Source organism: Megascapheus bottae, chromosome 6 (genome assembly GCF_031878675.1).
Source record: "Megascapheus bottae isolate mThoBot1 chromosome 6, mThoBot2.hap1, whole genome shotgun sequence".
Lineage (NCBI taxonomy): Eukaryota > Metazoa > Chordata > Mammalia > Rodentia > Geomyidae > Megascapheus > Megascapheus bottae.
The window spans coordinates 52,807,167-52,832,215 of NC_143514.1; the positions used below are offsets into that span (position 1 = coordinate 52,807,167).

The window sequence follows — 25,049 nt, forward strand, 5'->3', positions numbered from 1 at the left end:
CTAAGCTCCATGTGATCAGCTCACTGTCAGGGAATCAGCAAGACTATACTCTGAATGATGATTCTGCCTGCTTTGGAAAAGCACCAAAGCTGATTAAATAATCTAAACAGCTTGAAAGAGGGTACATAGAGATAATAATATCACGATATTTAATGTCAGTTGTTCCTCCTTAGAAGCTACTACCAGCTTGAGGAAAGTAGTTAACTTTCCTGTTTTGCATCGCATTGCAGCTCATAACAATAGTGACTACATTGACTAAAGAACATAAATAAAAGAGCCATGCATATATTAGATTCTTAGTTCACAGTTCCTTCTGCTCCTTGCCAAGAACACAAATTTTCTTTCTCCTAGCAAGTACCCATGAGACTGAGGGCCAAAGGGGCTGATCCAAGAAAGAAAAGAGAGGTATTTTAGGAGGCACTTTACATGAATAAACCTCAAGATAATACCATCTGTCCATTGGGTAGATTTTTGTGTTCTTTTGTTGGGGGAGGGGGATGGTGGTCCTTCTATAAAATAGCTTGAGATTTAATGTGTGAAATGAAAATGCAAACTAAGTGTTACATTGAGATTAGGGGGTAAATTTATGAGAGAGTTCTTCATGTTTACTTTATCACAAAGTTTCTTTAAATATGTGCTCCCCTGGTGCAATTAAGCATTTGTTTACAGATCATTAATTATCTGGCAGAGAGGCTTGGCTGGAAGGAATATGGCCTGGAGACACAGCTGGAGAGTTAGAAGCTTATGCCAAGTGAGAATTCGTAGACAGTAAAGCTCAGAAATGATTGTGGAAATCAGGGAATCAGTTTCCAGGAGTTGAGTTATGAAGATACTCTGAGACTTCTGACTAGGCTAGACTTAGGGCAGGGGTGGCGATTAAGGTCACTAAATGAGAGAAAGCAAAAGGAACAACAGAGAAGCAGTGCAGTCAGGAGATGAAAGACAGATCTAGTTCTACTTGGGACAGTTTGAATAAGAAGTATCTCTAGGATATTGAAGGAAAGAAGGGGGTAAGAAGGCAGAGGTGTGAAGAGCCTTCCCTGATGTCCTCAGACCAATATAGGCTGCCCTTTCCTTAAACCAACTACTTGTACTTCTGCAATATTTTCATAACCTGGAGGCTCCCAAGAAGCCTCCCTGGCTTAAGTAAGATTACATAATTAAATAAATGTAAAAGGCTCAACTCAGGGAACTTAGTAAATGTATTTCACTTCCATTGTAGTAAATAGTAAATGTGTTTGCCCCTTGCATATGTCCCAGATGTTATTTGTTTCTGAAAGCTGCCCCCGACTAGGTGGGCTTAAACAACAGAGACTCTCTCACTGTTAAAAAAGCTAGTAGTTCAAAACCAACAGAGCCATGTTTTCTTGGTAGAACTCTGTCTTCGTTTATAGTGGTGGCCACTGATCCTGTAGTATTCTTTTTGTTGTTGTTGTTTTTGTCAGTCCTGGGCCTTATCTGAGGGCCTGAGCACTGTCCTTGGACTTTTCCTCAAGGCTAGCGCTCTATCACTTGAGCCTCAGCACCACTTCCGGCTGTTTTGTGTATGTGGTACTGAGGATGGGGAATCAAACTCGTGTTTTCATGCATGCTAGGCAAGCACTCTACCAATAGGCCAAACTCACGGTCCTGATCCTGTAGTATTCTTTAGAGGGCTCATGGGTATATCACCCTACTCTCTGCCTTTGTGATGATGCTACATTCTGTGTCTCTGGCTTTGATGGGGTGTTTTTTTTTCTCTTCTCATAATGATACCAGTCATAGTAGATTAGAACCTCCCCTAAGGACCACCTTAACCTGATTGCATCTGCAAAGATTTTGTTTCTAAATCATGTCACATTATTAGATACTGGTGGTATCTTCAGGTTATTTTTTAGTGTGTTGGAGCGGGGAACATTCAATCCATAACACACTGAAGATGTTTCCTGCCATTTTTTTTTTGTTTCTCATGTCTCAATACGTAATATAAGATTTGGCACAGAGAAGGTATCCTAGAAATTGTTTTTAAGTGATTGACCATAAATATGCCAGTACTTTATAAATCAGCGTTTTGTTTTGTGGATTTCAGGACCTACCATGTACAAAAATCTGTATTCAATGCTGTCTGCGTGCTTATCATTTAATTTTATCAAATGCCCTGGAAGTTATCACTGCATGCCACAGACAAACCAAGTGACATACTCACATCTACATAGCTAATCGGCTAAGATTTAAGCTCAAGTTTGAGCAATTTCCAAACTCAGATCACTTCTACCACCTACTACTGCTTTTTCTTTTGCCTTTGTTCTAGTAAATTTTCTTTGTAGTTGCAGACTATATTTATAGCAATCCTTTAAAATGGGTTTGGTTCAGGCTTTGAATCAACCTTGGTTTAGCATGAGATGTACAAGGTGCAGAAGAGGGCAGCATGAAATTGGGACAGAATTAGAAACAGACTTGGAGGGGAAAGTGACATTTAAGGGGAGATAGAAGATCCTTTCAACACCTCCTCTTCAGCTAAGAGAGGCTTCTTCCACTACTAAATCTTGGAAATTATGACTTAAATGTTTATCTAGGACTATGTAAGCTAATGCCTTGGAAGAGATGAGATCACATTTTACTGAAGGTCTTTCCATCTAATGGGGACAAAGCAATGCAATAGAAGATAGAAGAAAGACCCTCTTGGAGCTGAGCTCCAGTACTAATTTGGCTGGTGACAGACATTTTAACTTTAAAGAAGTTATTGTCCTTCTGGCCTCAGTTTCATTATCTCTAGAATGAGAAATGTGAACGATAAGTTCTCTGAAGTCATTCAGTCTTGGTTTCTTGCTTCTATAGAATCTGTTTCTGTTTTATAACTCTATTTTAAGGTATTTGTTACATTGCCAAGTAAAGAGGGGGAAGAACCTTTGGAATGAAATTTTTGTGTGCCAAGTAAGAGATTTTCCCCCTTTTTTGCATGCAAAGCTCTGCTTTCCATTCTGGTAACCCTCACAAGTTTTCTCAATGGCTACAAGCAACCTCTGCCCTGATCCTACATTTATTTTGATGAAAAAAATGTTTAAAAAGTCACATGGACAATCTCGCCTGGCTCTTATGCTAGTAAATCTGCTATGTGCTCTTTCTATGACCCATCCAAAGAGATGGAAGAGAAAGGAGGTACACAGATCCAGATTGTTTAGTTTGGGGGCAGTTTTATATCCCCTTTGCCAAGTGTGAGCACAGTGATTTGACTTCCTACTATGCTTTCAGCTTCCTGACAATGTGCAGGCAGCTAAGTGACTATTTTGGGAAGGTTCTTTTTGGATTGGATAGATACTGAGCATCTCAAGAGGAAACATATACCTGGTTGGTTGTGCTGCTGAGGACTGCTTTCACCTAGAGCGCGCTAATAGTCCAAAGGATAGAGTTTTAAATATTTCACCTTTAAAGGTCACCACAGCAGAGGTAGCCATGGGACAGAGAATGTTCCTTTCTCTAAGAGTCTATGTCCCCTGAGGCGGCAATCCAAACTCCAATGAACCTCAAAGCTATTTTCTAGTGTCTTGATGTGATTGAACTTAATGTATTTACCTCTCAGCCTTTCCTCTAATGAATTTTCTTTGTTTTCTAAGGAATTGGGGAACAGGATTTGAGTATTCCAACTCCTTTTCATTTGTCTGTCTAAACCACCATTGGTATATGGTGAACAGCAAAAAGAGGACAGGGAACTGGCATACCTACTGAATGGCTAGCAGTGGATAGGATCACTATAGGCAATGGAGCAGGTTTAAATTCTGTAGATGATGTGGACTCTTCTTTTTTTCCTTCTTTCTTTCTTTTTTTCTTTCTTTCTTTCTTTCTTTCTTTCTTTCTTTCTTTCTTTTAAGGTGGATACTGGAGCTTGTATTCAGGGTCTAAGTACTGTCCCTTATCCTTTTCACTCAAGGCAGGCACTCTACCACTTGAGCCATAGCTCTACCTTTGGCTTTTTGGTAGTTAATTGGAGATAAGAGTGTCAGGGGTTTTTCTGCTTAAGCTGGCTTCACATGAGGATCCTAAGATCTCTGAGTCTCCTGAGTAGTTAGGATTACAGATGTAAGCCCCTGGCCTACAGCTCACTTTCTTTCTTTGAACCTAACTTGATGCCTCTTTAAAACAGGAATAGCGGGGCTGGAAGTTTGGCATAGTGGTAGAGTGCTGGCCTAGCATGCACGAAGACCAGGGTTTGATTCCTCAGTACCATACATGAAGGAAAAAGCTGCAAGTGGTGCTGTGGCTCAAGTAATAGAATGCTAGCCTTGAGGAAAAAGCCCAAGGACAGTGCTCAGGCCCTGCGTTCAAAGCCCAGGACTGGCAAAAAACAAACGAACAACAACAAAAAAAAACCAGGAATAGCAATTGCTTTCCAAAGTTATCATGAGAGTTGCACAGGAAGCACTTTCATTACTAGGAACAGAGTAGAAAGAGACTCAACAAAATTTATCTTGTTTTGCTTTTCCTCTCTTTTACATATATTATCTCATTTATTTTTCTAACAGTATTAAATCACAAGTTCCATTTTCCCATTATAAGTAAGTAAACTTGGTGTGGTAATTTACTGATCCCAAACATTAAGCAATGATTCTGGCACAGAATATACCAACAACAAATCATTCAATTGTAAGTGAATGAGTAAGGTGGTCTGAAATTTTCCATATCCTCACAGCTAGTGTTTTAGACAAGTTAGGACATAAGGTAGGGCATCACAGAAAAATTCATGCAAGGAGATAAGAAGAGAACCCAGAAAGGGAAACAGAAAAGCATACATAACTCATCCTCTTTTTTTATGATTGAGAACACTGTGTTCCATAATTCCAAAGGCATGTTTTAAATATACGAAGCCAGAACATGATTTTTAAAGCAGACAATAAAACCCAAGCTGAGCTTAAATCCCCAAACTTCATAAAAGTACAGATCTTAGTAAGATCCCAGCTTTTGTTAATAAGATGGACTGTTCCCATTGGCCAGCAAGGGATGGGGAGCGGGGCGGGGGGGGGGGGGAGGGAGGAACAGTAACATATAGGCAGTGGCACTGCCCATCCATGAGACAGAGGAAATAATACTTGACCCAAAACTAACTGGCACCTCAGGATTCAGCCTTGAGATCACCTTACGACCTCCTGAAAAGAAAAAGCAATAGAAATTTCCAAGATAAAAATGAAGCAAGCGACGCATTTGGAACCAACTGTAGGTGAGGCATGGTGCTTGCCAGGGACTTTATATGAATTGCCTTCCATAGGACTGGTAACAATTTTGTAAGGCTTTATTGGAACATTGGAAAAAAGAGTGAGAGTCAGAGATTTTCCAAAGGTTCTATAATGGTACCATATAGAGGTGATAGAGCAGTAACTGAGCCCAAATCTGAGTTCCAAGCATATGAAGTGTTCACATGTCATATACAGTGACCAGAAATTATTTAGTAGCCCAGCAATGTGGTGGGCTACATTAGCAAGGTAGAAAGTAAGATCCTTTCCAGTTACATCATCTTTTCTGCTATTGTGATAAACTTCTTCCTAGATATTTTCTCCAGAATCATATGTACCCGTATTCATCTTTCTTCTATCTGTCCTGTGTTTTAGATACTTCACACTCAACTGATTATTACTTTTTTCTTTAATTTTGTCATGTATTTTTCTTGATAAGATGTTTCTGACTGACAAAAAAGAGAGAGGTAGAATTATTCTAGTAATCTACTACCAATAACAAAAATAAATAAGAGTGGGACATGGTGGTACATATCTATAATCACAGCAATCAAGAGATGGACACAGGGGCCAGGAGTTTGGCCTAGTGGTAGAGTGCTTGCCTAGTATGCACGAAGACCCAGGTTCGATTCCTCGGTACCATATACATAGAAAAAAGCTGGAAGTGGTGCTGAGGCTCAAGTGGTAGAGCTCTAGCCTTGAGAAAAGTCCAAGGACAGTGCTCAGGCCCTGAGCTCAAGCCCAGGACTGGCAAAAAAAAAAAAAAAAAAAAGAGATGGACACAGGAAAATCTCTAGTTCTAGGGAAACTATATAGTGAGATCCTGTCTCAAAAGAAACAACAAACAAAAAATCAAATAACAACAGGAAAAGAGTATTGCATGTTATATATGCAGGTAATTTTTCTATCATACTATGAAACCTTGTAGGTTAAGATTTGTTTAGTGGCTTTTTGTATTACTAAATAAAGAGATCGCTTTTGCGTGAAAGAAAGCCTTTACGTCTTTATATTATCTACACTTCTGTGCACCATACCATCGGAAGCAAATATAAGCGAAGTCTAGGCTCTCCTTGAGAAGTCTGCATGACCATGCCAGTCAGGGTCCCATCTACACCCAGCAAGTTAATCTGGACATCTCTAGAGAAATCAGCATATGCTTTGAGAATGGATGCTCTAGCATCTCCCCACCTTCCCTGAGACATGAGCACTCTCCAACAAGAGTCATTCTCAGGTAACCAGAATTTGTGTGAAAGGCTTTTATTAGGGTTTTCGAGTTAAATGGCCAGATTTGAATCCTGGCTTTACCACTTACTCTTTTATGAACTTGGGAAAATTATCTAGCACATTTAGGCTTTTTGGGTCTAAGGATAATGTATTACTTATCACCTAGGATTATTTTAAGAATTAAAAGAAGACTGTACCTAAAGCCCAGAACAACTCAAACATTCCTGTTCTTATACTGTTTCCTCCAATGAATAGCAGTGTTCGAAAACTCTGAGAAGGTATGGGAGGAAGTCGATATTTCTCACCAATATGGCCTGACTATGACTATGATTCTCTTCTTTGCCCTCCACCCTCACTAACCCTGCAGTAATAGTAGAAATCAATGCCGGTGGCTCATGCTTGTAATCCTAGCTACTCAGGAGGCTGAGATCTGAGGATCGCCATTCAAAGCCAGCCTGGGCACCCAGTCCATGAGATCCTTAATCTCCAATTAACCATCAGAAAACTGGAAGTGGCACTGTGGCTCATCATGGTAGAGCGATAGCCTTGAGCTAAAGAGATCAAAGATTATACCCAGGCCCAGACAGAGTTCAAGACCCCCACGGCTGACCACCCCCCAAAAAAGAGAAATTCACGTGATATCTAAGTTGATAATCTCAGAGAACTTCAAAATGTGAGCCCCTGTCCTAAGGAAACCATGATTTAAGAAACTTCAAATAAGTCAGATCTTCAGTAGTTGAATGATTACTTACTATGAAGGCTTAGAATGATAAATCCTGAACAGTCCCATGTGGTTTAGATTTCTAGGTACAGCTTCAAGCCACCAGGAAAGGGACAGTGGAAATTTAATTCCACAGTCAATTCAGCCCCTTGCTGCCACAGAAGACTACAAGGCAAGTCCTATTTCAAAACAGCCACTGAAAGTCAGGCTTTAGATCAAATAAACTCAGGTTCAAGCCTTCAGTATGTGACTTTAAACTTCTTTATACCTCTCTTAGTTTGCTTGCCAGAAAAAAAAATGGAGATGATAAAAGTCATGCCCTTCTGGGTGTTTGGAAATGATTAAAAGGATGAATATGTAAAGCAGCCAGTTCCCATCGTGGAAATCAATAATTGTTTCTGGGTTTTCATTCTTTTGCTCTGATTTGATATGGAATTTAGAGTGTGGTTAAGAGACATTCTTAAGAAAAAGAGAGTTTGCTGCATACTTAAGAAATGACTTAATGTTGAGGATGAATATACCCATTTGTGCCAAAATCGCAGCCTCAAGTTATCAAAGGCCTAGATATGAATGACAATATGGGTTATACTCTTGATCCTAAGCGACCTGAAAGGGACAAGCATTCTGAGTCACTGGTGCTGGGATTAGCAGAGAGGCTGATAAAAGAATTAAGACTACTCTTTGAAGTATGAAGTATGTCTGTTTATCAGCTATGTTTGATTGTCATCATTACTGTTTTTCTGTTCTGTGCATTTTTCTATAATTATTTCTTTCTTAACTTTCTTCTAATATTTAGGAAAGCTTTAAAAAATGTCATCCTGTTCAATCCTGTCAAGGGAAAGCTAGAAAGCGGGCTTTTCTGGGTGTTTGAGTCTGCTTGTCAGAGCAGACATGCTGGAGACACAGATAGAGAGAGGTAAGGCTCTCAATAGAGCCTGTGCTATTTCCCTATCTCCTTTCATCTCAGGGCCTTTCTCTTCTCCAGGAGCCAAGTTTTATACATGTGTTCACTCCACAAGTGTTCATTTAGTGTCTCCTGTTTGTCAGGCTAGGATACAGGAGTGAAGAAAACCACAGGGTTCCTTCTGTAATAGAGCAATGGAGCTTTGACCTACTGCCAGGGAGAAACAGAAGTAGAATACATATATGATTTTATACTGTGATTGACTCCTTGAAGAAAACTATGAGAAGACATGAAATAGTGACCTGAGCTTGTCTATGGAGAGTGATAGGACGAACAAGACCAGGGGCACATTCTGGAAGAAGTGGCATTTCACCAAAGAATTAATTTAACAATGAGAACCAGAGGTGGCTCCTCAAACTAGCTGGCATCTAAATGAAATTCAAAATCCAGGCAAGTTGCATTTTCCCAAAGCAGTCCCGACTTTTTTTCCTCTTCAAGACCAATTCAAATGCTGTTCCTTTGTGACTACCTATTCTATTCATACCTTTTTTTTTTTTGGTCTCTAACCATTGGGAATTCATTTACTTTGTATTTCTCATGTTGACTATACATTGCTAGAGTAACATGCCAGAATCCAGATCATCCATGTGGGGTCCACATGAGCTCCTAACATTGATGAACTCCTTCAGCTTGACTGTGGTCTGCTTGATCTGCACTTCAAGCTGAGATGCACTTTCATGGGGCTTTATACAGGTTGCTGTGAAGAGATGCTTGGAGAAATTAAGAAATTTACCTATTGGTATGTACACAGTAAGAATAGGCCTCACATATTAGACTATACTGTCTTCCTTTTATATTCCACACCAGTTTTCAGATGAAGGCATTTTAATTCAAAAAATTTAAATTATTTATCCAGACATGAGGTTATCTAGACAATTCAGAGCCTTGTGGATTTTCCCTGGTAATGGTAGTAATATTTCTGACTTATTAGTAATTTCTTTTATGCCTGGCATGTTTCTTTAAAAGTTTCCAACTCAGAGAGATGTTTCGTCTGATGTTAGAATAATCTGGAGGGGAAAACAATACCCATGTCACACTTGAATAATAGAATCAGGATTTCAGGGAATAGGATGATTTTAATGTTCCCAAGTGATCCTCGCACATAGAACAGAAAAATCCTTCCTTAATTCTCATAATTCCCTCACAAGTGACAAACTGAGGCTTAAGGAAATAGATATAATAGAAAGATCTGCTGTTTACCAGGATCTAGGACCAGTGGGGAAGGTTGAATAGACCACAAATGAGTCTCAGGTAGCATATATTCAGTATATTATTACTATGGTAAATATATGTCTTAAACACTTATCCAAACTTATAGAATAGAAACTATGGACTGCTAGTAACAGTGATGTGTGCATGTAGGTTTATTCATTGTAACCAAAGTACCATCCTAGTGGGGGGTCTGGTACTTGAGGCATAAGGGGTTTATAAGAAATGGGTATCTTCTTCATTAATTTTGTCACAAAACTAAAACCATACTTTCAAAAAGTTCAAATGTAAAAAGGAAGAAACTAGAAAAGTCAAATCAAACATTGCAGGAAATAAAAAGGACAAAATCATGAAAAAATTTAATCAATCATTAGCAGAGAGGTTGAAAAGACACGCTCCAATTGCTTTAAAATTTCACAGAACCCAGGTCTCCTTAAAATAGTTTTGCAAAGTACATGGAGAATTCCATGCAGTAATGTGAAACATAAGTCCCGCTGCTGCCACTGAACATGCTTCAGCTGGCTAAACTGAAGGAGCTTGACATGAACCCAAGGTTCTGCAAAACTCAACAGGAGAGCGTAGTGGAGGCAAGACAAGGTTGGAAAGCTGCCCCAGATGTGTACATTTTCTGCTCCATTAAAGTGACTCGGATGAGAAGAAAAGTACATTTGGCACATAGAAAGAAAGAGTGGAGAGTGGTGGGACAGGACAGTCGGCCTCATCACAGGCCTTTCTTGTTCGACTGTCTCCCCTCCCGTCCTTCCCCCAACTACTTCTATGGCAAATCATCCAAAATGAAAATATGTCCACAATCTTCCCAGGTTAGCTCCCCAGAACCAAATTGTTTTGCTATTAATTTTCAGTTTTCTTGATTCTATCGGTGGGTTAATACTACTCTCTTCAAGGTTTCCATGTGCCTCTGAGATCATATGTACACAGTGCTTGCCATGTACAGTTTATAGTAAGCTTTGGAGGACAAGTACATATCACAGCGATCATCTCTGTAAACAGGATGAGGAGAGGCAAAGTGACAGAATGAAGACATCTGGGCAGAAGACAGGCAAGATCTGACAGAGCTAGGATCTTCGATTTTCCCATGTAGAAGTGCTGGCATGAGAGTCTTAGTGTACCTGGTGAATCCAAGCAGTGTCTACAAGTTAAAGATAATAGTGAACTTTCTGTCATTAGAACTGTATGAAAGGCATTTCAATGGCCATTAGGCAGGAATGTTTGCAGGCAGGATTCAACCATGATTTGGTTGAACTTGAGTCTGGAGTGTATGTGATATAAATCTGGTGTGTGTGTGTGTGTGTGTGTGTGTGTGTGTGTGTGTGTGTGACTGGCACTGTCCTTTTTCACTCAAGGCTAATGTTCTACCACTTGAGGCACAGCTCCACTTCTGGTTTTGTGCTGGTTAACTAGAGATAAGAGACTCATGAATTTTTCTGCCCTGACTGTAATCCTCAGATCTCAGCCTTCTGAGTAGCTAGGATTACAGGCATAAGCCATTAGCTTGCAGCTCTGGAATGTGTATTTTTGACACTAACATACAGAGATTTTAAGATGTATTAAAGCCAGGGCTATGGTCTCTGGGTCAAGAAGAGATACTCTGACTCACTGAGTCAATGGGGAGGAGGTACTATGTGGCACAGGATACATTTTCCATGTGACTCTGTTAGTAGACTGATTGTATGAGTCACACAGAGAGCAGAAACTAGATGTCTTCTATTGCTGTCTGCGCTGAGCATCCTATGCCTGCCATTCCTTCCCCCAAGTCCATGCTGTAGAGCTACAGACATAATGTATTTCACTCTGTGATTACTCTGCTATTCTCATCTTTTCTTCAAGCAATGGTCCCCAGCCATGTACCGTGTATGTGAGATGATGAAGTTGCTAGCCTTGTCCTCTGGAAGGGGAAGTTGCTAGAATCAAAGGTTCTAAGACAAAATAGTGAGAAGTGACTGGTCTGTGCTTGGAGTATGTGGGCAGTTGGGAAAAGTTTCATAAAGGGACGACATTTGACTTGGTTTTTAGGATAAACTGAGATCACCATGCACTATGGAGGAAGAACATCCTGGAATGAGGCTGAAACAAACACAAGGGCTGGGGACCTGCTAAAACATGCTGTCTTGGGAAATGTTAGTTTCTACTATACTCCAGAGTATACTATATACTCTACTATACTCCATATACTTACTACACTATTTCATGAATGTGGTGAAAGATGAGATTGTTAACATTTTAGGGAGCAACTCTCATTTAGAGGCAGAGGGGAGATTAGTCATGATGACACATGCAATCACTTTGCAAGCATGTCTGAATTTCATGGATTTTCATTAAATATACCCAATTTTGCATGATCCATCTTGTGAATGATCAGAAATCTTGCTCCACACCACTTCCCCTTGACCACTATAGAAGTGTATTCCTAGAGACTCATGTAAGATCAGTCAAAAGAAATCAATATCAGGAAGGTAGATCTTCCAGAGAAGCTCCTGTCTTTTTGACCAGTGTTTGGGGCAAGATGGGCATAACATCAAAATCAGGTCAGCTTGCAATTCCTTGGCACTATACATGTGTCAGCAAATGGTTTAAGAGAACTTTATTTGACCTGTACATTTGAATCTTGGTGGGGCTCACTTGCATAAAGTTCTATACAGATCACACAGAAATAATTTGGGGATTGGGGATTATCCTTATCATAGTGATGCTGATCTGAAGTGTGAAGAGTGCTTTAATTGTATAATTTTTAGGGTTTTCTTAAATCATAATGTGTCATTGTGGAAAACAGCAATAAAAATACAACAAAGAATATAAGAAAATTTGGCATAAGAGTACAAATGAAAACAAAATCACCTACCCAAACAAGAAAACTAAGAGGACCACTATTAATATTTTGGGGCAGTTTATTTTGTTTTATGCTATAGGCAAAATGAGTATTATATATTAATTATTACACATTAATATAATATTATATACACTATAGATAGCATATATAGTGATATATATCCTAGCCCACACCTGGAACTTAGTAACTCTTAATTGAGCCCACCACCTCCATTAAGCAGTTCTTTAGGAATACAATTTCAGTAGCCCTTTATTACTTTTTCTCTTTTGTTCTGCAGAGGTAGTGATACATACTGGGGTTTGAACTCAGGGCCTTGTGCTCTAACTTGATAGACTACATGATAGGCAGGTGTGTACCACTTGAATCACATCTCCACTTGTAGCCTTTTGCTGGTTGCTGAGGTAAGAGTTTTATACACTTTTTTGTCTGGGGTTGGCTTTGAACCAAGATCCTCAGGTCTCAGTCTCCTAAATAGCTAGGATTATAGGTGTGATAAACCAGTGTTTGGCTACTTTAGATTTTCTTAATACTCTTAGACTTGATCATATACGAATATTGCAAGGAGAGGGATCATACAACAAAGTAACCTAATTCCGTCATAGGACTCCAACTAAGTCTTAAGTTGTGATACACTAACACTGCAAGGCCCAAGACTCCAGGTGTGTGTCCTATCTTTCCATCTCTGCCATCAATGGCTAACCACTGGATGCACACACCATGTGTACCCAACAAATACTGCTTCCTTAAATAAATGAATGGAGAGATCTGCAAATGTGGGTTTTTATGGATTTTTTTTTATCCAAAATGAATTAGTTCCCAACTAAGTTCTGGGTCTGGGCTAGGATACAAGGCTATTAGCAGCCGTATCTGTCACAAAGCCCATCCTCTCAGAGGCAACAGTCAGTATCCTTCCAGGGCTGCACTTGGCTGGTCTGGAGGGAACCAAAGCACCTTCACATTCTCTTTTGCATCTGCGAATAGGATCCAGGCAACAATCACTACTCCACCAAGTACTCCTGAAGCTGCTCTGGAAAAGCTTAGCCTGGGTCCTGAAAGACCTCCCGGCTCCTACTACCTTCTAGCCCACTCGGGCTCAGAGGCAGGAGTGCTGTGGAGGAGCCCTACAAGGACAACAAAAGTCCAGAACAGAGAGAGATGATCCTCCACCAGCCCTCCAGAACTCCAGCCAGCTGGTCTAACTGGAAAACCCAGCTAAGTCCCAGTGGTGGCCCAAACGAGTTTGGCAGCTCTAGGGGAATGTTTCTGGCTGACTGACCCTCCTCACAACAGGTGCTGGCAATTTTGAAAGAAAGAAAATAAATAAATAAAAAAGTGGAAGAAGAGAGGGAAAGGTGGTGGGTGTGAAAGGGAGGTGACTATGGGGATTATTTGAAACACTCCAAACTCCTGCCTGCTTGCAAGCGCAAGTTTACACTTCGGGATCCAAAGAAGACCAGCTCCCAGCCCACCCCGCCGCCAGCCAGCGCCGCAGTCCTTCCTCAAGCACTCTTCAGTCCCTGGAAATGCAGTTTTGTTGCAATGCAATTGGCTTGGGTGCCTGACTGTGGAAGCTTTAGTAGCCCTGGCCGGAACACGACTTTTAATATTGTTTCCTTTCCTCCCTGCAATGCTATTGTTATGACTGTTACTGTTATTATTAATAACTGCCTTTGAATCTCTCCGCTCCCCCCCCCCCTCAATCGCATCACACTCCGGCTGTGATTGCTCGGGTCTGACTTTGCGGGTGGCGGTGCGCTTCCAAACCCCCTCATCCGCCCCTCGCCCCCCTTTTCCCCCTCCCTCTCTTTTTTCCGCGCCCAGGCGAGAGCAGCCGATTGGCAGAGCGGTGCTTTCAAGAACAATAACAGTTGGGGGGTGGGGGGGCAGAAGAAGAGCCTGGGTCCCGGGGAGCCGCCCCCGCCCCCTGGCCGGTGTGCGCCGCGGCTCGCGCCCCCCGCGGGGTCCCCACCTCCGCGCCCGCCCCGCGGGCTGACCGGCCCGGCTGGGGCCCGCCCCCAGCGCCCACCATGTACGCCTTTGTGCGGTTCCTGGAGGACAACGTCTGCTACGCTCTGCCCGTGTCGTGCGTGCGCGACTTCAGCCCCCGCTCGCGGCTGGATTTTGACAACCAGAAGGTGTACGCGGTGTACCGGGGTCCCGAGGAGCTGGGCGCCGGGCCCGACAGCCCCCCGCGCTCCCCTCGCGATTGGGGCGCGCTGCTGCTCCACAAGGCCCAGATCCTGGCGCTGGCAGGTGAGCGAGCGGGCCGGGAGGGACGGTGGGTGGTGGGGACCTCGGGACCGGCGGGCGGGGTCCAGGGAAGGGGAGAGGCCGAGGCACCGGTGGTCGGGGAGCCACTGCTTGCTCCTGCCTCCTCCTCCTAACCTCCTGGGCTTCTTTTCTTTGGGGCTCCAAGTGTTTCTAAGAGGCCACGCCAGTTAAAAACACCATAGGTTCCTCTTTGTCTTCCTAGCTTCCTTGACACTGCCGGGCTGTCAGTCTGCCTTCATCTCCCATCTGTCCGTCCTCTTTGGGATTCTTTGTAGTCTCCCTCTGCTCCTCCACTTTCCCCTTGTCTCCCTGCCCGCTCGTGTCATCATTTTTCCCAGGTCTCACCTTCTGTTCACGGCTTCAGTTTTTCCTATCCCTCTGCCCCTTTCTGTCTCCCTAAGTTTCTATCACTCTCCCTGTAAGACCCTTGGTGTCTCCTTGGAGTGAAGATCAGAGGCAGAGGTGGGTAGATCGTTGTAAAGGGGAGCCCTCCCTCACAAAAGGAATCGATGGCATGCTTGTCCCACCGTTAGACAGGATTGAGAACACCTTGCACCTCATCAGCATCCTGGGCGCCCTTTCTCCTGCCCCCCTGTGGTTAGGTGGCAGAGGTCAGAAGGTAGAGACCCCAAAGCAGACCCCAGAGTCCACTCTCCTTTCTCTGTGAATCTCCCAGAAGGCTCCCTGAGTGCTAGCTGAGGCCCGGAAAGAAGTTTCTGGGGGCAGGTTAAGGTGGCCCTCCCTATTCCCATGTGCTCTGGGTCTGGGGTAGGGGACAGGGGAGAAGCAGGGCAGGTAGTCTCATGCTCACTTGAGAATGAGGCTGCTGAGGTTCAGTGGGAGATAGGACAAGACCAGCCCTTCCAACTCTTTACTGTGCTGGGTCAGCCTTCCAGGGGCGCCTTTACCTTTTAAAGAGAAGAGAACCTGCCCACTTTCCCATCATGCTGGGAAGAGGAAGATGGCACTTCCAATCGTGGAGCAGTCCCTTGACTGCTTGCTGATGAGAACCATGCCTGCACATGGGTAGTCACTCTACTGTCCACCTGAAGAGAACACCAAGAGTCAGGAATTGAATGACCACACTGTCAGTGTTCTGTAGTTTTTCCACCTTCCCTACATTTTCCCCATTCCTTGTGCTCTCTGTATATCATAGTGACTTGCCAGAGTCCCAGGGCAAGTTGACATTGGTTAAATTAGAGCTCAGCTTCACAACTCTGATTCCTATTAATACCCTGTGTGGCCTCTGAACCTATGTTTATGGGAATTGAGGAGAGAGAGAAAGAACTGGATGGATCAAACCCACACAAACTTTGGACTTCTTTCTGATAGGCTACACTTTACCACACCCCCAACAAACTGGGGCACAGGACTATAGGCCCAGCTACCATCAGTTTACCTCTGGTCAGGAAAACTGAGTGAGACAAAGTAGATTTGGGGGCAAGAAAAAAAAATCCTCTTTGTAGCTGACTAGGTTTTAATTTGTTTTCTTGCCTTTAATTACGCAGGGAAAGGATTAGGAATGTATTCCTCAAGGGGATAGGCCTGAGGAAATTAAACCTAGGTTGTAACCTTAGCTTCCTTTTTGTTAGAAGAAAATATAGCATTTTTTTTTGTTGATTTGGGGGTATCCTAAATCTGAAAGGGCCCAGAAGAGTGGAAGGGATGTTTGTCAGGGAAGTCAGTGGTAAAGAATTTAGAGTATATTGGTCATTTCCTCTTTTAGAGATTGTTCATCTGTTCATCCCTCCATCCATCTATCTATCTATCTATCCATCCATCCACCCATCCACCCATCCACTAAGTCTAGCTAGCTAGCAAACATCTACATTGTGCTGAACTCTTCAGGAACTGCAGAAACTAGTTTGGCAGAAAACAACTCATTTTCTGATTTTAAAGCCAACTCTCTCTCTCTCTCTCTCTCTCTCTCTCTCTCTCTCTCTCTCTCTCTGTATATATATATATATATGCATATATATCCACCTATTTGAAAGCCATGAATTTTGAACCTGTAACTTACTCATCCGCCAAGTAGAAATGTTGGCACATCTATAAGGCCACTAAAAAATAAGAACACTTCATAAAATAAAGTTGGGTGATATCTAGAAACTACCAGAGTAGAGAGAGAGAAATGTAGTATCATTGGAACCAAGAGAGTTAAAAGGTACTTTTCTAGTTTTTGTTTTGTTTCATTTTGTCTTGGGAGAAAAAAAGATTTAAAAAAAAAAAAAAAGAACTTGAGGTTGGCTAGACCATGTTTTGACTCCCAAAACAACTGGTTAAATTTTAAATTGGAGCTTCTCTCCTGAGTGCATCCCTGATTGGAAGGGCCTGGGTTAGCTTGGGGATTCATTTATCCTAGAAGAACTCCCATGTGTGTCTTGAAGCGTCACATTGACTTAAACTTGGTGGCTCTGAGAATTGCTTAAGATGACCTCATCTTAAAGAGTTCATCTGGCATTTGTCTCCATGTGGGGAATAGAGTAGTTGTCCATTGGCACCAAGTATGAGGAGGTGATTCCTCAAGAGGAAGACAGAAGTAGCTTGTGCTCATGGGTAAGAACCAATTAATTAATTAATCTCTTTAGCACCAGTAGGTTTCAAAAGAAGCATCAGGGCCACTTTATGAATCCCAGTGAGAATCGGTACTTTCTATATTATTTGCCTGGACCACCCCACAACTATCTTGTAGTATATCTCTTCTTATGCACAGAAAATGTCAAAGCCAACTGCCGTGGGAAATTTTTCTACCCATGGTGTTTTACACCATGGTTTTAATGGATATAGACCCTAGAGCTTGGCTCCATTTTATTAAAGTCTAATTCTAATTCAAGGAAAAATAATATTCCACCTTTATTAACAATTTTGTGTTGTGCCTGCATATTATTTACATTAGTCCTCTCAGGATCCTAGCAAATACTAAAGCTAGAAATGAAGCCCATGTCTTCCAGGGCTAGGCCTCTGCTTGGCAGTCTCCTTTGTAAAGTAGTTGATGATCCCATCAGCCACACAGCATGGTTTGGAAAGAGTGAATGGAAAGGAAAAACTGTCCATAAAACTTTCAGCCCAAGGTAAGATTTTATGCCAGAGGACAGCAGTTAGTTTCTGAGTTCGCAAGCTCATTCTGCTCCTCCTCTTCTCTCTTTTACTATCCTGCCTTCTACAAAGGACACCTCCTCTTCACCTAGCCTCTTGGTTATCATCTGCTTAAGAAAATGTTGTCAAAGGGGCTTCTGTAAACCAAGGAAAGTCCACATAACTTAAGGCTTTGATCTGTGGTCTTGCCTTATCACATTTCTGTGCCAGGCAGTTTGTGAATGTGAGAACTATCCATCTGGAGAGCTCACCATTATTTAAGTACAATCTAGCTGGCTAGTGGTACAGAAGTTTCTGTTCTTATAGGTTTAGAAACTACGATTCTGTGCATTCTATCTGGGCATTTATACTATATAATTATTGCTTGAGTGCACCAAATTCAATTTGGGATCATATGGTCCCTTACTACTTACTACTACTACTTTTTTTTTTTTTTTGGCATTTGTGGGGCTTGAACTCAGAGCCTGGGTCTTTGAGCTCTTTTGCTCAAGGTTAGTGCTCTACCAGTTGGAGCCACAGCTCCACTTTCCAGGGTTTTTTTTTTGTTTCTGTTTTTGTTTTTGGTGGGGTAGTTGGAGCTGAGAGTCTCCTGAACTTTTCTGCCAGGGATAGCTTTGAACGACAATCCTCAGGTCTACTGAGCTGGTAGAGTTACAAGCACGAGCCACCAGTGCCTGGCCCCTTACTACTTCCTATAGGCTAAGTCTAGTGCTACAAAAACTGAATATATCAGAGCACTGAGATCAAGGCATGGTGACTCAGTGATAGCATAGCACAGGAATTATGAGATGGGGTTAATTTTGGGGGAGCCTAGCTTCATATTGTTTCAGTGGTAGCGAGCAGTTTGCTGAAGAAGAAAATTGGCGCTGCCCTCAGAGAATTTGTAGTATGCCCCCCTCTCCCCCCGCCATAGGAGTATTAAACAGAGGTAGAAGCTAGACATGGGGGAAGTACAGAAAAATGGCCAGTTCTTAGTGAGTTTGTGGTTTAACCTTTGAGGTATTTCCTTTCCAGGAGCATTGAGTACATTCAGCTCTGCCTTGGCTCTTACTCTCATAAAATCAGTGCAGTAGCCTTCTCATTGATCACTCAGTCTCAAGTTGCTTTCAAAGTAGTCTCCAAACACAATCTTAGTCCATTGGACTGTTCGCTTTAGACCCTTGTAGCACCCTGTAGCATGCTTAATAAAGCTTTATCTTCTGGGCCTGACATTCACAGCCCTATAGACCTGTCCCAGCCTCCCTTTTCTTCTCTCTTCGCCCACCCTTCCTCCTAGCCCTAGACCTGTGGCATATCTTACTTTTCTGTGAATACCATGCACCCTTTTGAACCAGCCAAGTTGGATTAATTGTTGTCTGACTAAGGTCACTGCCTAAGTGGAACTTATCTTTGGATAATGAAGACAGACACAGGATATTTTGTAGTCCATTCTGCTGAGGGCTCTGTGAAAAGAGTGGGTAAAATACCCCAGAACACCTGCCTCAGGGGCAATTCCCTATTGACCCGTCTGCTCCCATGGGAGACTTCCTCTCTCCTCAGAATTCTGTACTTTCCACTGTTTGTGGCTCATAGCATTTTGTGAAGGTTTTGCTTAGCATGCTTCTCTTCCTGGCAGATAGTGAATTTATCTAAGATAGTGGCTTTCTCTCTGTGTCTTTGTGTCACAGTGCCCACCCAGCACCTAGTCCATATAACACCAAAGTTGGTCTTGAACTCATGTACTTTGGAAAGACAAGCACATGGGCATGGGATGGAGGGGTCTGTCCTGAGGACTGAACTAAGGACCTTAGTACATTCCTTTATTTTTTATTTTTTTGCTCAAGGCAAGCAATCTCCCCCTTGAGCCATACTTCCCTTCAGTTCTGGCTCTTTGGTGGATAATGGCTTTTCTGGTCAGAGTGGTTTCAAACCTCAATCTTCATATTTCAGCCTCCTGAGTAGCTAGGATTCTAAACATGAGCTACCAATACCTGGCCAGACAAGCATTTTTATGCTTGAGGGGAAAAGGTAGAATGGACAGGAACTTGTTTTTCAGAAATGTACAGCGGGATTTGGAAGTTTCATTCAATTTTGTTCATCTGGAAAAATTTAATGTTCTTTATCACTCCCTCGACAAGAAGAAACCCCACACTTGCGGGAAATAGATTCCAAAGCCACGTTCTTCTTACTTTGGTAATTTTAGCGCACTCAGGGCTCAGGTCCCAGCTTGGCATTGTCAGTCCAAATAGATCACTTGCTCCAGAAATGCTTTGGAACTTCTACAAAGTTAGCAGAGGAACAGGGGACTTGCCCATTTCATATGCAAAGATTGTTGCTTGTCATCGGTGGGAGACTGCCAACCAAAGGATTTATTTTAAAAAGAAAAAAAAGCAAGTGAAAACTTTTAATTTAGGTTTTGACATGTTCTGCTGATATACATTGGAACAAAGATGGGAACTTGCCTGCTGTCATCTGTTGCAGACTCTACTGGAATTTTAACCATTGATGGTTGAGTCTGATGTGATTTTTTGGGTTCCAAAGCCACATATTTGCTAAGTATGTGCTGTACAGTGCTTTAGAGCTCAGGATTATAGGCTAAAAAAAGTCTGTCTCAGAAAGCTGAAGCTTTGCTTTTTTATGTAAAACTATTAGTTTTCATCCTTAAAATTAAAAAAAAATAACCACCACAAAGAAAAAAAATCACCAAAGAAATGGTCTAAGACTACTTTACTCTCCAGTGTGCCTACATGATTTGTCTTAGCTCTTTGGTGGAAAAGATGTATTACTCTATTTGAAGAAGAAAAAATATAGAGAGAGATTGACATATTTATCTCTTCTATATGCATGTAATATATATATACACCTTGGAGAAATATCTTTAAGTTTTGCAAATATTGACTTACATTAAGTGGCCAGCCTTGTACTGGAGGGCAATGTGGAAAGTAAAGGCATAGCATTATCTTTGTCTTCCTAGTAGATATTCAGCTTTCACAGTTTAGGGAACATATACTTTCAATATTCGGTTCAGGTAGAGTTTCCTGTTTTACCCAGGAGAGAGCTAGTTATGCAACTGATTAATGAATGAAATGATGACAGGTTAGTCAAAAATTCTGCTAGCCAAAGATGTGATGGTCACGATGGATCTGAGCTATATTAAGAAAGGAGACTAGAGCTGAGTGTGACTGTACATGATTGTAACCCCAGAATCTGAAGACTGAGGCAGAGTCTGACTGGAGTTCCAAATCAGCTTGCGCTATATAGTGAAACCATGTCTCAAAAATGAATGAACAACTTAATCAGTAAGTTCCATAGGACTTGGTAGTAGATTGGTTGTAATGGTTTGTTTGATAATGTGCTGATAGGGTGATCTCTCAGCATTACTATCTCAAGGGTAGACTAGAAAAGCCATTGGTTGGAAGAGGAGACAGTCGCTTTGTTTGAGACCTGTTGAATATTGGAGCTTATCAGTATCTCAGTGGGTATGCCAGGAGAGTAAATGAGTATGTGGCCCAGAGTTCAGAGGAGCACACCAAGCTTAAAACCCTATTTTGGACCTACTGTCTTTGAGAAGGTTGATGGCACAGTAGATAAGAGTGCAAAATGAGAAAAGAGCATGTGGGAAGAACTCTTCAGAACACTAGCTTTTCAGGACACAAAAGCCCATAAAATATGACTAGGAAATCATGGCCAGAGCTAGTCTCAGATCCAAGGAATAACCAGGAGACTTGCTTTTAACTAAACTTGCTTTTAACTGCATAGCAACTGCCTTTTCCCCCTGAGCTCATTGGTGCAGCATAGGACAAGGCAATTTTACATATACAAGGAAGAAAAGTTTGTACAGAATAGTATTTTGGTACATTTTGATTTCTGAGGTTTATACCATGAAAGAAAGATCAGACTCATTCTTTGAGGTCTGGAAGGTAGAGTTACTCTCCTAGCTACTAAACCACAGTAGAATTTAAAGGGTATCCACAAGCAGATTGAGTAGAGAAGTAACAGAAAGGGTTTCCAGCATAAGGCTGAGCAGCTTGTCCTATGGGGTGGTAGGCATGCCCAGGGATATTTTAGAGTGATCCTTGTATGATGGAGAAGTGTGGTTAGATAACTTCTAGATCACTTTCTTAAGTAAACTGGAAGAAATGGGAGATATCTCAAAACAGATGGGCTTTGAAATTAGGCCGGGCCCAAATCATTACCTATTCCTCATAAATTATGTCATGTTGGGTTATTACTCTACTCCTTTAAGATCCAGGTAATCATTTAAAACACAGGAGATAGTTATCACTTGCTCGTCCTTTGTATAGTTTTTAAATCAAGGTAATATGTACGTAGTATGGAAGTTACATAGTATACCCTTTTTAAAATTTGGACAGGTGTTAGGAGCTATAGTGAGCTAGTAGTTGAAGAACAATTCAGTTCGTTCTGGGTGCCCCCCTTTGTAGAAAGGAATCTTGAGAAGAATAAGCACATGTAATGAGCTGGCAAGTTTAAAATTTGATCTGTGTGCTTTAAATCCTCCTGGGGTTTGACCTAAGTATAGAAATCTCCCATTTCCCCCATGTTCTTCCCCTCTCACCCCATGCTGGGACCTTTGATTAACAGTAGTTCTGGTAAAACTAGACAATTAGTTTTGTCCATACCCCAGCCCCATGACAGAGTCAGCAAGGTAGTGAGAGTGAGAGCAAGAAGACTGTCCACATCTCCCTACCTAATGAGATGGCCTTAGTAGGGCATTTTTTTTTCCAAATGTGGTCACCTGGATGAATCTCAGAGCTCATCCATTCTTACCTTGCACTGCGTAGATGAGAAAGAGACCTGGAAGTCTCTGTGGTTGGCCAGCAGACACCACTGGAAGAATTTGAGAATTTCCAGTCTAGTCCTCGTGTTTCACAAAATAATAAAACTAAGAGAAGGCTGCCTGGCCAACAAGTCAGTGAGAAAGCCAGATCTCAGTCTAGTGCCTCCTGATTTCTGCTAGGGGTTGCCACAACAGGGTGCCTTCATTTCATTGTCTTGGCTAGATACAATCCTTGAAACTTGAGAGTTTTTTTCTGCCTTGGATTTTATAAAAATAAACACCATAGGCCTGAGAATGCAATACGCTTGTCTTTTCTGTGGCATATCTGTTTCTAATGCAAACACAGGACTTCACAGGGTTTTTATGCAGCTGAAAAAGTTTAAACTTGCATATGGATATTTGTAAAACAAAGCAAAGACTTTTGTTAAATATTTTAAATTTAGCCATTAAGAATGTAGACTTCATCTGGGCTGATAAACCCACACCAAACTAAATTTTCTGACACTAGACTATTTGAAATTTCCAGTTTGGTTATATATAAGAAAGAAGTCAGGATGGCCTGTCTCCCATTTTTAGTTATATACTACAAATTCTTCAAGAGTGCTTCATTTTTGAAGACAGACCTGGATTAGGTTTCCTATTTCCTTACCTATTTCTTCTAAAATACTATTTGCTTTTTACTATGCCCTGCTCCCTTTCAGATTAATAATAAACATCAGTTTCAGCTGTATTTTTGAGGAGCGACTTTTTTGATATTTTTACAAAAATGTTCTTTATGGCTTTAATACTCTACCTGAGGATCATTTAGAGTTTAGTAGCCTTGAAAAGCTCTGTAGTACATTAGTCTGGCATTGACTGGGTTATGTAGAGCTTAGCTCCACTAGAAATTCATCACAGCATTCTGCTATAGGCAAGGATGTGGGGCAGAGACACAAGTACTTTGGAAATTATATCAATATGCTCACCATTTTATGTGTCTTTTATTTAGTTCAGTTGAGAATGTTACAGCAGTCTGATAATTTTTCTCTCCTGCCTTTTAGATTATTAGGGGATAAGAAGAGAGCTTTAGGGTTAAACAGACTTGATCTGAAATTCTTGCTCTGCTATTTATGTCTTAGCAAAATCACCTGCCTCTTTTAAGCCTCTATTCCTACTTCAGTAGATGCAATGTAGTGATTAAATGTTGTGGTGTTTATAATTTGGCACAGAGCTTGGCACATCATTTATGCTTGCCTGGGATTTGTTGAAGAGATAAATCAGTTAGCTGACATCATCGTAGCTAAAAAAGAGGAGAGGGGATGATACTTAAGTCCTTAGTGGTTTTCCTTGTCCTAGAGTCAGAAAATCAGGATAGTGAGGGTGTCCATTCAGAGACGACATTTCTTTCTACGTACACTAAAAGCAATTATCTGGTTTTGAGATTGGAGCAATTAATATAGTCAGGCTGATCAGAGAGCTCTTGCTATCCCTCCTAGTCAACTGCAGGTTTACCCCATGGTTTCCTTGAAGGCAAAGCCAAAAACATGTTCCAAAGGCACATTAAAATGCCACGAGAAATATTTGCTGTCTTAGATCATCCATACCACCATTCACCTTCATTCATGTAACTGGTCAAGAGTTATAGCTTCTTGTCACCCTAAGTTGAGTCTCCTCCTCATACCTCATCCATCTTGCTTGTCACTGCCACATGAATCTTCCTAAAACATCCTTTCATCATGTCTCAATCTGTGTCAGATACCTCTAAGTGGTTCGCTTACCCATGGGACAAAAATCAAACACATCACCTACAAGGGTGATGCAGCCTAACCAGCTGCTACAACATGACAAGGAAAGCAGGATGCTTGCTACATTGCATGCATTGTCTCTTTGGAAAACATTTCTTCATTCAGAAAGGTGAAATAATTTGCCTAAGTTCCCTCCCACAGTAATATGCAGCAAAGCCATAATTCCAAACCTGGGCCATCTGATGCAAAAAAACTGGGCTGTTTTACTAGATACTAAGCCTCCCTCTCCCAACCGTCGCTTCTACTTGTGGTGAGGATGTTGAGTGTTGGATTAGATATATATGGGAGGTGCTGTCTTCTACTTAAGAGCAGCATGAGGAAGGCTTATAGACCAGATGTTTGCTGTATGCAAGTCAATCTCTGTCAGGAAGTCAGATTTTGCATTCTGGTTAGCATTCCTGGCACATTCTGGATTATAAGGATCACTTAGCATAGTACTCAAATCAAAATGGGCTCAGGAAATATTCAGTGCCTTCAGAAAGGGAAAAGTGATGGAGTTTCCAAAACCCTCATCCAGGGAATATGAGAGACCAGAGAGGAGGCTGGAGAGCACTAAGACAGAGCCAGGAGATGGCTAGCTCTCCAAGGTGATTTGAGATCTTCTTAGCCAATTGTCAAGGCAGCGAGAACCCAGGTCAGGCAGCAAATGGTTGGAGGTACTGTCCATTTCTTTTCTTGAACTCATTCTATTTATATCTAAGATTTATGCGTAGCCTGCCTTTTCAGAGAATATAAACAGGACGTCAAGTCTGGCTGCCACCTGCTTCTGATGTTCCTGGTGATGACTGCTGCTTTTGTGAGACTCTTTGAAGGCAGTACTTAGCAGGGAAGTGAGGGTTTACTGATTCTGACCTGGAGAATGGGAATGTCTTTATCTAAAGCCCTCATTCACTCATTTATTCAGCTATGAATGAGTCGTCCTGGCTCCAACATGTTCTATGCATGTCAGGA

At 41.7% G+C, this 25,049-nt stretch overlaps 1 protein-coding gene across 5 annotated transcripts in view; it reads left to right on the forward strand.

Moving 5' to 3' along the window:
• Positions 1 to 25,049, forward strand: part of LOC150061855 (BEN domain-containing protein 5) — a 971,256-nt gene that overhangs the window by 723,947 nt on the left and 222,260 nt on the right. The window contains exon 1 of one of the 5 annotated variants that reach the window (XM_090334884.1): positions 13,965 to 14,423. The exons of the other annotated variants lie outside the window; for them this stretch is intronic. Coding sequence (XP_090191010.1) covers positions 14,198 to 14,423 — 226 coding nt within the window. The 5' untranslated portion in view covers positions 13,965 to 14,197. Of the gene's footprint in view, positions 1 to 13,964; positions 14,424 to 25,049 lie in introns of those variants that run through there. 5 annotated transcript variants of the gene reach the window in all.